The sequence below is a fragment of the Zerene cesonia genome, chromosome 7 (assembly GCF_012273895.1).
Source record: "Zerene cesonia ecotype Mississippi chromosome 7, Zerene_cesonia_1.1, whole genome shotgun sequence".
NCBI lineage: Eukaryota > Metazoa > Arthropoda > Insecta > Lepidoptera > Pieridae > Zerene > Zerene cesonia.
In genome coordinates this window covers 4360855-4374092 of record NC_052108.1, presented here as the reverse complement: position 1 = coordinate 4374092, position 13238 = coordinate 4360855, and the positions used below count along the sequence as shown (strand labels likewise).

Sequence of the window (13238 nt, the reverse complement as noted above, 5' to 3'; positions counted from 1 at the left end):
TTTTTTTTTTTTGTAGAATTAATCGCAAAATTATCAAATCATATATTTCATCAATAAAATTTGACAAGTTAAGCCACCTTACCTGCCATGGGTTTAATATTAGCTGTTGGAGGTTCTGTAGTTGCCTTATCTGACGTGGCCTGTTGTTTCGAAGCTGATGCCTGGTTGGCTAGTTGCCTTTGTAACATATTAACTTTCTGCATTAACGCTTCAACTTCTCTACTTCGTTCAGCTTGTGCCTCTCCTCGCTCTTTTTCGAGCCGAGATAGTCGTCCTTCATATTGAGATTTTATAAGCGCTAATCTTACATCTTGTTCATCCCTTGTACTCTGTTCAATTGTATCTATTTTCGAACGTGATTCATCTAATTCACGACTTAATAAGTTTTTCAATTCAGTAAGCTGAACAATCTTATTTTTAGCTTGTTTCAAGACTTGCTTAGCCTTCTCTTCTTTATCCAAATTGGCAGTTCTTAAGGTTTCCAATTCCTGTTTTAGTTTATCATTATTAGCCTTTTCAGCTTCTAACTGACTTTGTAAGTCACTCAACTGTTCTTCAATCTTTTTGGAACTTTCAGCAGCTGCCGCACCAGCGGCTTCTGCGTCACCTTCGTTCTTTTTCTTCTCTTCTTCGACGGTTTTTACTAATTCGTCGTATTGTAACTTATATTTTCTAGCAATCTTGCGTATTTGCATTTCCTTATTTTTAATATCATTAAATAAAGCTTCTTTGTTAGATAGCTCTTCAGTTAGTTTTGTGTTAGTGTCAGAAACAGAATTATTTTCAGCCTTTAATTTAGCTAACTCTTCCGTAACTCTAGCCATATCCTCCTTAAGTACTTGTAATTCTTCATTAAGTTTCTTGTTTTCTTCCATAAGGACATTCTGTTGACGAGACAGGGCCATAGTCTGTTCCTCTAATTTTGTTTTCTCTACTTTTATGGCCGTTAATTCTTCCGTTACTTTACGGAGACTTTCTTTTTCATTGGTAAGCATTTTTGCCAATGTTTCCCTTTCGTTTTGTAAACGTTTCCAATCTTCAGGGCTGGTTTTATTCGCACGTTCCACTAACGCGTTAACTCTAGTTCTCCAACGGGCACAGTCTCCCTTTATAGATGTATTTTCTGATTGCAATGTTTCGTTCTTTGAAGTTAAGTCCGATATTTTTTCCTGTAATGGAACAAGTTGTTCCTCTAATAGTTTTACTTGTGTTGTAAGTTCTTCAACGCGTTTAGACAATGTGTCTCTTTCTTCCCTTAGGATTCTGTTACTATCAGTAATTGCATTTAGTGTTTCCACTTTTCTTAGAATATCCGACTGTTTATTGACTGTTACCATACCTATTTCTGATCTTTCTCTTTCTGCTGCCAAAACCAATTTGCATTCGTCTAGTTGTTTTTCAGTTATTTCTAGCTGTGATCGTAATCGCATTGCTTCAGCATGTATTATATCATATTTCGCAATTGCGATATCCTTTTCTTTTCGTAAAAACTTGACAATTTGGAATAATTGTTCAGATGATTTTCCATCCTCTTCACTTATAGATACATTAACATTTGAATCATTAGCAGATTCATTCATGCTTTCTGAAAATGATCGAGAAGCATGAGTAACAGAAAGTTGTGTACCCAAAGCTTGGATTTGATCATGTAATAATGAGTTTTGATCATTAAGGTCTTTCAAACGTTGAATCAGTTGTTCATTTTCAGATGCCAGCATTTTTTCTCTCTCTATCCACGAGGCTTTTTGAGACTCCATTTTTTCAATAGTTGTATTCTTTAATGCAACCATTTCATTGAGTTCATTTTGAACCCTAGACAGATCTTCCTTTACTTGAGTTAAAGTTTGTATATCTGTGGAATGCAATATCATTTCATGACTATACTTTTCTTCAGCCCTCTGTACAGCCTCTGATAATTTGTTTATATCCGTTCTAGCAATATCAAGCTCATGACGGGAACTTTCATAATTTGAAAGAGCATTACTCAAATCTTCCCTGACTGCCGCCAATTCATTCTTAAGAGAAGAATTCATTGTTGAATACTCCCCATTAGCTTGTAGTGATAGTTCTGCTTCAAGTTCACAACATTTGTCCTCCAGGGCTTGTAACTTCTTAGCATTCTCATCCAGTTTTGCTGTGGTAGTAACTTTATAATCTTCATATTCTTTACTGAGATTTTTAAGTTCCTTTTCAGCCTCCTCAGATATATCACAATACTGTTTAACATGTTCTTTAGCTCTATTTAATTGTTCAAGTAAAGAAGAAATTTCGCTATCTTTATCAGACAATTTATTTTCAAGTTCTTTTATTTTCTTAATGGAGTCTAGTGTACTGTCACTGCTTGGTGCTAAAGCAGCTCGTAATTTTTTAGCAAGTTCATCATTATTTTTATTTTTTTCCACAAGGTCATCTCTAAGCTGTTGAATTTCTTTTCTCAATACATCTGCGGCATCTTTTTCTTCCTGCATTCTTGACTTGGCAGTTTCTGTTTGACGTTCAAGATGAGCTGCTAGTTCTCTAAACCGATCTTGTTCTTCCTGCAGCCTTCTTCTTAGTGCTGCACATTCTCTTGTTGCTTCATCTAGTCTTGACTCGATTTTGGTACGGTTTTCAGCCTCTACACGTTCTAGACTTGCTTTAATCAATTCAAGATTTTTTAATAGTAAAGATTGTCCTTGACGTTCCCTATTCAAAACTTCCTTCTCAGTTTGTAGACGTAATTCTGTATCTTTTAAAAGCTTATTTTTCGTATTTAAATTTTCTATTTGAATTTCTGCAGCAGCAAGTTTACTTTGGGCATTTAAAGCTTCATCTCTAAGATGTTGTAATGAAACTTCATGCTTAGCTATTGTTGAATTGTATGCCTTATTCTTTTCTTCTAATGATTGAATTTGTTTTTTATAAGTAGTTATATTTGTTTGTAATATTCTAAGACGTTCATTGTTATATTCTAAAGTGGAAGCACATTTACTGTTGGCTGCAGTAAGTTTTGAAATCTCTTGTCTCATATTATCTATCTGTTCAAATAACATCCGCTCATTTGTAATTTTTTCTTCCTTATATGTCTTATATTCTTCTTTTAACATTTCTAACTGTTTTTCAACTTCTTTGTACTTTACTTCAATGTTAGATATTTCAACATTCGGAGGCTTAGGTGTAATAGCTTCCTGGGATGTATCCATTGAAAAAGATTCACCTTTATCCATATCAGACTGATCAAGTACAGAGGAAACTTCATGACGTTTTCCCCTCATCAGATCATGATATAATTTTTTAAACATATCTCTTTGCCTTATCAGACCATTTACCATTTTTGTTTGTCTATCTTGAGCTTCAGTTAATTCTGAAACTCTTTGTTTTAAAGCTCCTAATTTGTTTTCCATTTCCCCACTTTCAAATTGTTCTTTTTGACGTTCTAATTCTTCTTGCTTATCAGTCAAATCACGAATCATACGTAATAATTTTTGGTTATTGGCTTGCAATTCTTGTATATCTGTAAATGTAACTAGAGTCTTGGAAATAAGTCTTGATGAATTTAGATCGGAAGAACTTGTTGTATTGCTATTACTTTGTGAAGAATCATGGTCACCATTAACAAGTCCCCCTCTACTATGCTCTATTTCTTTAAGCAAAAAGCACACTTGCCGTCCTAAGTCAGCTAATTCCCCTTTTAATTTTGTATTTTCCCTGTTGTAATGATTAGCAATTTTTGAAGTCTCATTGTAATCATCCCTCAGTCTGTTGCATTCTATTGTTAGAGACTCAATTTGTTGTGACAGTGCAGTATTGCTTTCCATAGCTTCCGTATATTCAGATTTTTGCTTCTGTATTTCAGGTGCTTTTTCTTCTAATTCCTGCACAATTCTGTTAAGAGTGATATTTAGGCGTCTATTTTCTTCTTTTTCTTGAGCTAATTCTTCTGATACTTTTACTAATTGAGAATAAATCTGAGTTAAAGACATGCCTGATTTTATAAGTTTACTTGCTGTAGCTGCTGAAGGGGCAAGATCACTCAAAGCCATTTCCAAATTTTGAGCATTTGCAGCTTTTAATAAATCATTGGCATGTTCAAGTTCAGTTTTTAATGATGCAATTATTTCATTTTTCTTTTCCATTAATTCCTCATGATCAATCTCAGCTTGTTTATATTTTGTCTCTAATTCACCATATTTTTCAGTTGCATCATTAAGTAATTTCTGTAATTCAGCAATACCCTCTGTTAACTCCTGTGTTTTGGCTTCTGCATCATCATTCATTGTTTTAAACAAGTCAGCTAATTTAGTTTTAGCCTCTAGTTCTTTTTTGTATCCATCTGCAATTTTATTTTCTAATTCTCTCTGTTCCATCAATCTCTGAGTCAAACTTTCAACACGATTATTTAAATTCTTTTTTACTTCATTTAGTTGGGCTATTTGGTCATTGGCAACATTCAATTCTTCCACTTTTTCAGCGAGCTGAGTTTCTAAATTCACAACCCTGCTGGTATTGTTTAATCTGACTGTTTGTAATTCAGAAGTTAGCCTATCAACCTCTTCATTAAGAATATTTATCTGAGAATTCAGCAGGACTCTTTCTTGATCTAATCGTTTTTCACGGTACTGCAACGATAATTCCTTACTTTGAATGTCATCATTTAAAGCCAATGCTTCACATTTGGAATCTATAGCAGCACGTAATTGCTGGGAAATAGATGCTTCATTTGCTGTTAACCTTTCAATTTCTGTATCCCGTCGTTCTAATATCCGTGTCAGATCATTCCTTTCATCAATTGCAGCATCTCTAGCACTCTTAAGGGAGATGATTTCATTTTCCAATCGGAAAACCTTTTCACGGTACTTTTCAACTTCAGTGTTAAGGGTTTTAACTTGTTTTTCATATTCAGAGATTGTCTCCTCAGCAACAAGAAGCTTTTTTGCTGCATCTTCATACTTTAATGCTGTTTCTGTTGCTGTAGCTTCTAAAATAGCAACTTTTTCATCTGAAAAAAAATTTGTTTATCATTTTGGATAGTCATTATGAAATAGGCTATATAATATAGGCTACCACAATTAAAAATTAAGTAAAATCTAAATCAATCACTCAGCAACTAAATTAATGTTTGCATATTGGGACTATGGATACTGTTTTTGTTTCCTGCTTACAACCTTATTTAATATTGAACGATGCTATAACACATGGTGTTTTAAGTGTTTAAGTTTAAGTGAAGTCCCATGAAGCCTAGTGGGGTGGAGGTAGATGATATACATCCGTTTCACTGACCAAAGTACCTTCTGACCAAAGGCCTTCTGTGTCCTCTCATACCGAGTTATTTTCCTTGTGCGTCCCGACAATGGTAATCAAACCCCAGACCCCTCGGTTCTGTTTGAATTATCCAATGTACCAAAGGCAGTCAGTTAACGTTTGTTTAACACACATTATTCATTTTGTTTATTGATTAGAGAAATATACAATTTGAAGAGAAAATTAAAATTTTTAATTCTCAAGTCTGGAGCATATTGGCTGCTATATACTACTGCCATATTAGCATTAGGGGCCCTTGGTCTTACACAGTGTAAGGATTTTTAAAAACATGGTAGGACCATTTTTTATTAAATCCTGACTCTTTCTGTGGTCCATGTAATAAATTTTGATACAATAGGCATAAGGCACCCTAAGACTGCTGAGATTAACTATGTTAATAGGTAAAAGTTAAACTCTATTAAGTACTTTGCAATGACAAAGGCCTCTTATTTGCAATTGGTTGTGTCCTGTTATGGCAAGTGATTTTTTTTTTTAAATAAATTATATTTATATCTTATTTGTACTAATTTACATAACAAAAGTTTGTTAGGAAGGAGGAACATTAATAAGGAATCTAAACCTATACTAGAAAATGAAACATATGATCAAATGTGTTATCAGTCCGCTATTACTATTTGGATATTTAGGGGAAGGGGATAAGGCAATTAATAAAAATTATTTTGACAATGGCATTATTCTTCTATATAAAAATTTCCTACAAATAAATCAATTATATTTACCAGTACCGAAGATAATATATAAAATATATATAAAATTGAGTTAGTATTACAAGTATCAAGGAAAGTGGCGGAATGAGACCAACACGTTAGCGAATTACAAAAGGCCGGCAACTTACCAATTTGTGATTTGGTGGTCTCAAATAAAGCTTTTGATGTCAAATATTCTCCAAATTTTTGATCAATGTAAGAGTTGACTTTTTCTACGACACTATTAGGCAAATTAGAAAGTTCTGTTTCTGATAAAACGTTGTTGAGGTGATTTCTTCCACCGGCTTCCTCTGTGGCGGCTTCCATCTTTCCTTCAACAGCACCACATTTGACACTACGCTATTGTAACGCATAACCACAGATAAATGTAAATATTGTTAGTCACAGCCCACAGGTATCTATAAAATTGTCATAGATATTTTATAGTAACGTATTCAAAGTGTTATATTAGTATATAAGTGTTTAATCTATGGTTATATTATACTAGAATACAGTTATTAAGTACATCTATTTTTAAATGTAGTAAATTAAGTATTGTCTGACATATTCAATATCAAATAGGCGGTACCTACCTGGGCTTTCAACATTCTATCTGGTGGGTGTGGATCCATCATAACATTCGTGTATCGTGTATACTACTCTTTGAAATTACTATTTTTAGTTAAACGTCACTTGTCAAAATTACGAAACAGATGGCTTTAGGTTTTTGTCATTTAGGTCAATTTTCATTGTTTAACTACAAAAATTTAGTATGTATACTGTACATAAGTTCCTTCTAAAATGAAAAATATGGATTCTATGGAAGAAGAACAATGTTTACATCAATGTGAAAACTACATACAAAGCCATAATATACAAATATTACTTAAAAACTGTATAGTACAACTATGCCTAAATAGACCCGATGATCCAGTGACATTTTTGCGACAATATTTTCAAAAATTAGAAAGAGTGAGTTAGTTTAAACAGTAGAGATATAATTATTATAATCGAAATAAAATCAAGATATTATTAAACTTTCCGGTATTAAATTCATCATCTATTTTAATAAAAATAAATAAAAATATCGAGAGAGTAGTGAGGACGTTGTGGTGTTGGTGTATGCCATCGATGTTCCAGTTGACAGCTGAAACTCAAAATAGATTTGTAAGATTCCTCAAGTGGTCTGTATTTAGACTATAAATATTGAGTTAAAACTAAATTTAATAACTACGTAATTTTTAACACTTACGTAGAAGGCGCATCTCGCCGCGCTCTAGTCTCGCCAGTTTTGTCATTTCAAATTCTATCTCTTCAATCAACATAATGGTGAGATGGTTTTAGAGTTTTCAAATGTTGATTGCTCATCTATTATTCTAGCAAGATACTTAAAGCTTTCCCAAAGCTCAGTATTAGTAGTTAATGTAACTATGCCATTTTAATTGTAACAGTATCCCTACATTATTAAAATATCTTACACTAGTTTTAAAATAAAACCATAGTTTTACACCATTTTATCTACTGATTTTTTTTTTAATTAAACTAAGCATATTGTAATAGCAAATTTATTTGTATGTAAAACAATCTATTACTTAGAGTGGTATTAGAAAATTATATAATATGTTTTAAGCTTTTTTTTTCCATGAAATAGGCAAAATAAATGCGACAATGGTATAGCATTTTTCCAAATAATATTTCTTGCAATAGATGTTTTGTATGTTTTACAAATTATAGATGAAAATACAAAATCGTTTAGATTTTATTAAAAATGATGTGTAAATATAGATTTATTGGGAATTAAAATGAGAATTTGATGTAAAATTTATAAAGTAATGTATATAAATAAAGTTATAAGTAATTTAATATACTATAAACATATAAAAAATTGTCATTAATTTTTTTTAGGAACAGGTAAAAGCAGCAGCTGCTGCTGCTGCCACTTCTGAAGGTGAAGCAGATGGAGAACTATCACCACTTCCAGTATTGGGGGGCCAGCTACCACGGAGACGTGGTGGTATAAGTGCTGAGCCGGTCACTGAAGAAGATGCTACAAGCTACGTGAAAAAGGTGCAAAAAGTAATATGTATATTAGCTTCTGTGCTTACAAACTAACTGTGCCAGGCAGTTTTACATATGGACAAACATAGGTGTACAAAGAGGTATTTCTATAGCTAATGTGTTATTCTGATACATAAACTACATCACTGCCATCATAATCCATTCCGTGATAATTGTGTGATAGGAAGCAAACATACATACATTGATATAAGCTTTTGGTATATAATTTTAGTGGAATAGGAATTGTTGAAACTTTCCTATGTAAATTCTTAATTGCAAATTGTAGGTTGTGCCAAAGGATTACAAGACTATGGGGGCACTTTCAAGAGCTATAGCTTCCAATGTACTGTTTACTCATTTGGATGAATCTGAGAGAGCCGATATGTTTGATGCAATGTTCCCAGTGCAATGCCTTGTGGGTGAAACAGTCATACAACAAGGAGACGAGGGAGACAACTTTTATATTATTGATTCCGGTGAAGTTGAGGTGTGTTTAAAATTTATTATTAGTATTGATAAGAAAAAAAAAAATGTATTTACAAGGTTTAAAAACTTGTAACATTCACATATACCAAACTGAAGATCCTGTGTAATCTTGGTCAACATATTTTGTTCAATCTCTATTACTCATGTCATACAAATAACTATGTATATGTCACCGTAAGATTGTAAACATCGTTATATTACAATCTATCTAGTAAGATTGTAAACTACTGATAGATTGTGAACCGTATCATTATGATTGCAATTTAACGCATCATTTTTCGCTTGATTGTAATCTATCGATGCGGTCAAATTGTGAACCGGCGTAGGACGGAATGCAACTCGCGCTCTGATTGGTTGAACGGTATGTGCCCCCGCCACCCCGGCCACACGCCATATTTGTTTGTTATTTCGTCAGTTGTCGAATGTAAACAACTATGTTTTCGTGATTATAAATTGATTTTTTCTTGAAAATAACTTATATTTTTAATTTTTTGTTTTATAGCATTGAAATGCTTTATGAATGAGAAATTTTTTCTATTCTTTCAAAAATTTCTCAATAACTTATATCTTTCGAATAAAATGCGGCCAGCTTGTAAAATAGTTAATGGAAGAGCAAGATATCTGCAAAGCCAAGGAAGTATAGAACGATCAAATCAACACGTAAAAAATATGATTAGGTTAGGTTAGGTTAGGTTATCTAAGTCATTTCTAACTCTACGGGGACATGGGACGGTTGATCGTGATTGGTCACTCTTATAATGAGACCGACCAATCAGGAAGAACTTGCAGACAGTTGACAATTTGACGCGGGACAGATTGTAATTTAACGGTTTCATTTCGGTAGATTAAAATATAGCGAAGAATAATGAGTCATATTGCAATCATAATGATACGGTTCACAATCTATCGATAGTTTACAATCTCGCTAGATAGATTGTAATCTAACGATCTGTACAATTTAACGGTGACATATATAATTTTCGATCTTTGAATTTAAACAAACCAATGTTTGCAGTTTTTTCTTGCTCAAGAAGACAGAGATTTGAAATAAACAATTTTTCTACCTCAAAATGTCAGTTTTGTGTAAATATATCACATGACGATTCTATTGTTTCTTTTTAGGTGTTAGTTAATGGTGAAGTGGTAACAACAATAGGAGAGGGTGGAAGTTTTGGTGAATTAGCTCTTATATATGGAACACCGAGAGCCGCGACGGTGCGTGCAAGAACTCCGCTCAAACTATGGGGACTTGATCGAGATTCCTACAGGAGGATATTAATGGGTTCGACGATAAGAAAACGGCGCATGTATGATGAATTCTTATCTAGGGTTTCTATACTCGGTATGCAACTTTTAACTTTATAAGTTTAATAAATTTGACTTATTGTCGTTTTAACTTTCGAATCGCTAAAATGAGCTGTATTATGAACATCTTTTGCTTAAAATATTTTCTGTAATTATAGAATTAAAAAATACAATCAACTTTGATAAGCTTACTTAAAGAAATTGAGGGAAAATTATATTCTTTTAACTCATAAAAAAACTTATTCCAGAGAGTCTAGAGAAATGGGAACGCTTGACAGTAGCCGATGCACTGGAGCCTGTTTCGTTCAATGACGGTGAAACTATTGTGCGCCAAGGCGAGCCTGGAAATGATTTCTACATTATTGTTGAAGGTACATTATTGTACAATGGATATCTATATATATATATATATATATATATATATATACACACAATGGAATATGGCTAATTTATGCAGGACTTTTCTAGCACTTTTTGTTAAGTTTGTACAAAGTAATAGGCCTATAATTTTAAGTAAAACATCCCGTTATATCCCATTAACTCCGAACGCCTGAAAGAGTTAATAAGCAAGCACAGAGTTAATAAGCAATAGGTGTGTATAACAACTAACGAGAGTATGATTTTTGTCACATGATCACTCCATTTATTCATTGAATGTATTAAATGGTACAGTTTAATATCGTTTAGGTCACTTAATAGATTAGAATTTAGATAATATGTAAAAGAAAGGCAAATTAACACACTCGCATTTATAATAATACTAGCTGCGCTCCGCGGTTTCACCCGCGTAAGTCCGTATCCCGTTGGAATATTGGGATAAAAAGTTGCCTATATTTTATTCCAGTTGTCCAGCTAGCTACGTACCAAATTTCATTGCAATCGGGTTAGTAGTTCTTGCGTGAAAGAGCAACAAACACACACACACACATCCTTACCAACTTTCGCATTTATAATATTAGTAGGATTTACATTGTATTACTATGGAATATGGAGTACCAAGTAATGATGGATGTATGTATAGCCATAGAATATACACAAACACACTTGAATTGGCACAGGTACGGCGGTGGTACTACAGCAGCGCGGCGGGGAGGCGGAGGGCGCGGCGGTGGAGGTGGGCCGGCTCGGGCCGTCCGACTACTTCGGCGAGATCGCGTTGCTGCTGGACCGGCCGCGGGCGGCCACTGTGCGTGCCGACGGCCCGCTCAAGTGCGTCAAGCTAGACCGTGCCAGGTATGACGGCGGCCATCTTGGTTTTTTGTGTCATCTATACTAATATTACAAAGCTGAAGAGCTCGTTTGTTTTTTGAACGCACTAATCTCAAGAACTACTGGTCCGATTTGAAAAATTATTTCCGTGTTAGATAGCCCATTTATTGTGGAAAGCTTTAGGCAATATATGTAACGGGCGAAGCTGGGGCAGACCGATAGTGATAAATAATTAGGTGCCTACCTATTTTGCCTATGATGTCTGTGTCAAGTAATAGTTAATAATACGCAAGGGCATGTCCCGTAAGGAAATTAGGTTATGCACGTTACAGTGAGAGAGAATAAGAGAGGGTAAAAAAATGTTTTGTTCTTCGTTTTCCTTTTTTTTCTGTATGGTCTATTCTGCAGTGCATTGTAAAGTTTTTACAAGAAATGTTACAAATAATAAGTAAAAAAAATATGTTATGAGCGTCTCTTGCGTACTCTGAAGCCTGTGAAATGTTTTACGATAAAAAAATATTAACACTTCAGTACAGTTACAGTAATGGAAGCCACAACCTCTGATGAGGTAATCAATGCCACTACATACAAAACTAATTTAAATGCACAATAAACAATGGCACAAAACTAATTTAAATTGTCATTTACAGGTTTGAACGGGTTCTGGGACTATGTGCGGACATCTTAAAACGCAACATCGCTCAGTACAACAGTTTTGTTTCCCTGTCTGTATAAAACCAACATTAATAGCAAATAATATTTTTTTTTTTATTTATTTAATTCATAATTAAGAAAGCGATGTTAAATATGTTTTAAAAATTAATTTACACAATAAAAAGTAACTTACGTCCAAATTAATATAAAAGCGTTCAATTATTAATTTTGCTTTGACATAATTTTGGTTGTTGCTCCCAAAGTTATAAAGTATAACAAAATTAAAGAACTTGATTAATATTTATATTTTAAACTCCGATGCAAATGTAGTACAATCTGGTTATTAGTATTTAATATTCTTTATGTTCTAAAGTGTTGTTTACTTATCTAATTTAACAGTGTTTCTTCCAAACTTTTTTTTAAAATTCAAGATTGAAATTTATTTATTGTTATAACACATCTATACTGCCAAAATTCATGAATGCAATACCAATACTAAATATAAGTTTTAAGACGCTCATAATAGATGTAATAAGTAACAGAACATTGTAGCAGGATTTTTATTCACATTTTAAGCAATGCTAGATGTATGTTAAAGGCATTTTTATCAAGCAGTTATTTATCATGTCCATTATACTAGTACTAGAATAGGTATGTTATTGCTATAAAGTAATTGATGATTTTGCATCGTTTTAAGAATTTGATTTGGGTCTTTTTTTCTCGTTTAAAACTCAATAGTTACCCCGTTATTTTAATCGACTATAATAACAAGTACTTATTGAAAGTCATAATGTTTTTTTCACTTAGTTTGACTTAAATTCTACTTTTAATATTTATGTTTAGTTTTAAAATATTCACAGAGAGCTTCTGTTATATGTAAAGGTAAAAAGGAAAATATTAATTATTCTTTGTAATGTGTGCGTGTTGTGGTGCGAATTGGTATTTTATACTAGATGTATAATAGTCTTACAGAAGTCCAAACTATTGTATATTCTTCCGATATATCGTATGTTGATTGGTTTACACATACTAATGTAAGTTACATTTTTACGCAATAATAATATTAAATCCTGTTAAGTTTTAATGAAATCGCAATAATAACACTAGTGGATATATTTCGGGTAACGATAATAATGAATGAGGATAAATGAATAATAAGGTCGAATGTACTTAGTAACTTGCATTGAATTTGCACGTTTTTTTATAACTTAAATACACTTTGAATAGTTTTGTATAACATTTGATTATTAATTATATACCACCTCACAAGATTGAAGTCCTCTAAAATACAACCGTATTAATTTTTTTTTTTTTTTGTTTTTTTTTTTTTTTTTTTATATTAAACAGGCAGACGTTTGACCGCTATCCTACCTGATGTTAAGCAGGGATGCGATCTATAAATGGGCACGCCTGCCTAGGAGAAGCCTATTCACTCTGGACTTGATTTACTTAATTATCAACGTTTTACTTATTTAATATCGTCGTCGTTAATGTAGAGTCCATGAACAATAATAATAGATTAGCAAAACTATTTCTTCG

The 13238-nt window shown here is 32.9% G+C and overlaps 3 protein-coding genes across 5 annotated transcripts in view; 1 reads left to right on the top strand and 2 right to left on the bottom strand.

The window, feature by feature from the left end:
* Positions 1-13238, bottom strand: part of LOC119828211 — a 104587-nt gene that overhangs the window by 2610 nt on the left and 88739 nt on the right. The window lies entirely within an intron of this gene.
* LOC119840650 (nucleoprotein TPR-like) lies at positions 58-6371 on the bottom strand. The gene is made up of 2 exons (XM_038367342.1): positions 6137-6371; positions 58-4978 (listed from the first exon to the last, which is right to left on the bottom strand). Exons 1-2 carry the CDS (start codon positions 6312-6314, stop codon positions 69-71), a joined length of 5088 nt encoding a protein of 1695 aa, XP_038223270.1. The 5' UTR covers positions 6315-6371; the 3' UTR covers positions 58-68.
* On the top strand, positions 6698-12783 carry LOC119840659 (cAMP-dependent protein kinase type I regulatory subunit). 3 transcript variants are annotated; one of them, XM_038367352.1, is made up of 7 exons: positions 6698-6959; positions 7893-8054; positions 8332-8532; positions 9654-9873; positions 10085-10207; positions 10895-11069; positions 11696-12783. In XM_038367352.1, the coding sequence occupies exons 1-7, from the start codon at positions 6789-6791 to the stop codon at positions 11778-11780; spliced, it is 1137 nt and encodes a 378-aa protein (XP_038223280.1). In that variant the 5' UTR covers positions 6698-6788; the 3' UTR covers positions 11781-12783. The 3 variants fall into 3 exon arrangements, with proteins under 3 accessions (XP_038223280.1, XP_038223281.1, XP_038223282.1); XM_038367353.1 differs by lacking the exon at positions 6698-6959 and adding an exon at positions 7009-7154 and having other exon boundaries at positions 11696-11780; XM_038367354.1 differs by lacking the exon at positions 6698-6959 and adding an exon at positions 7166-7316 and having other exon boundaries at positions 11696-11780.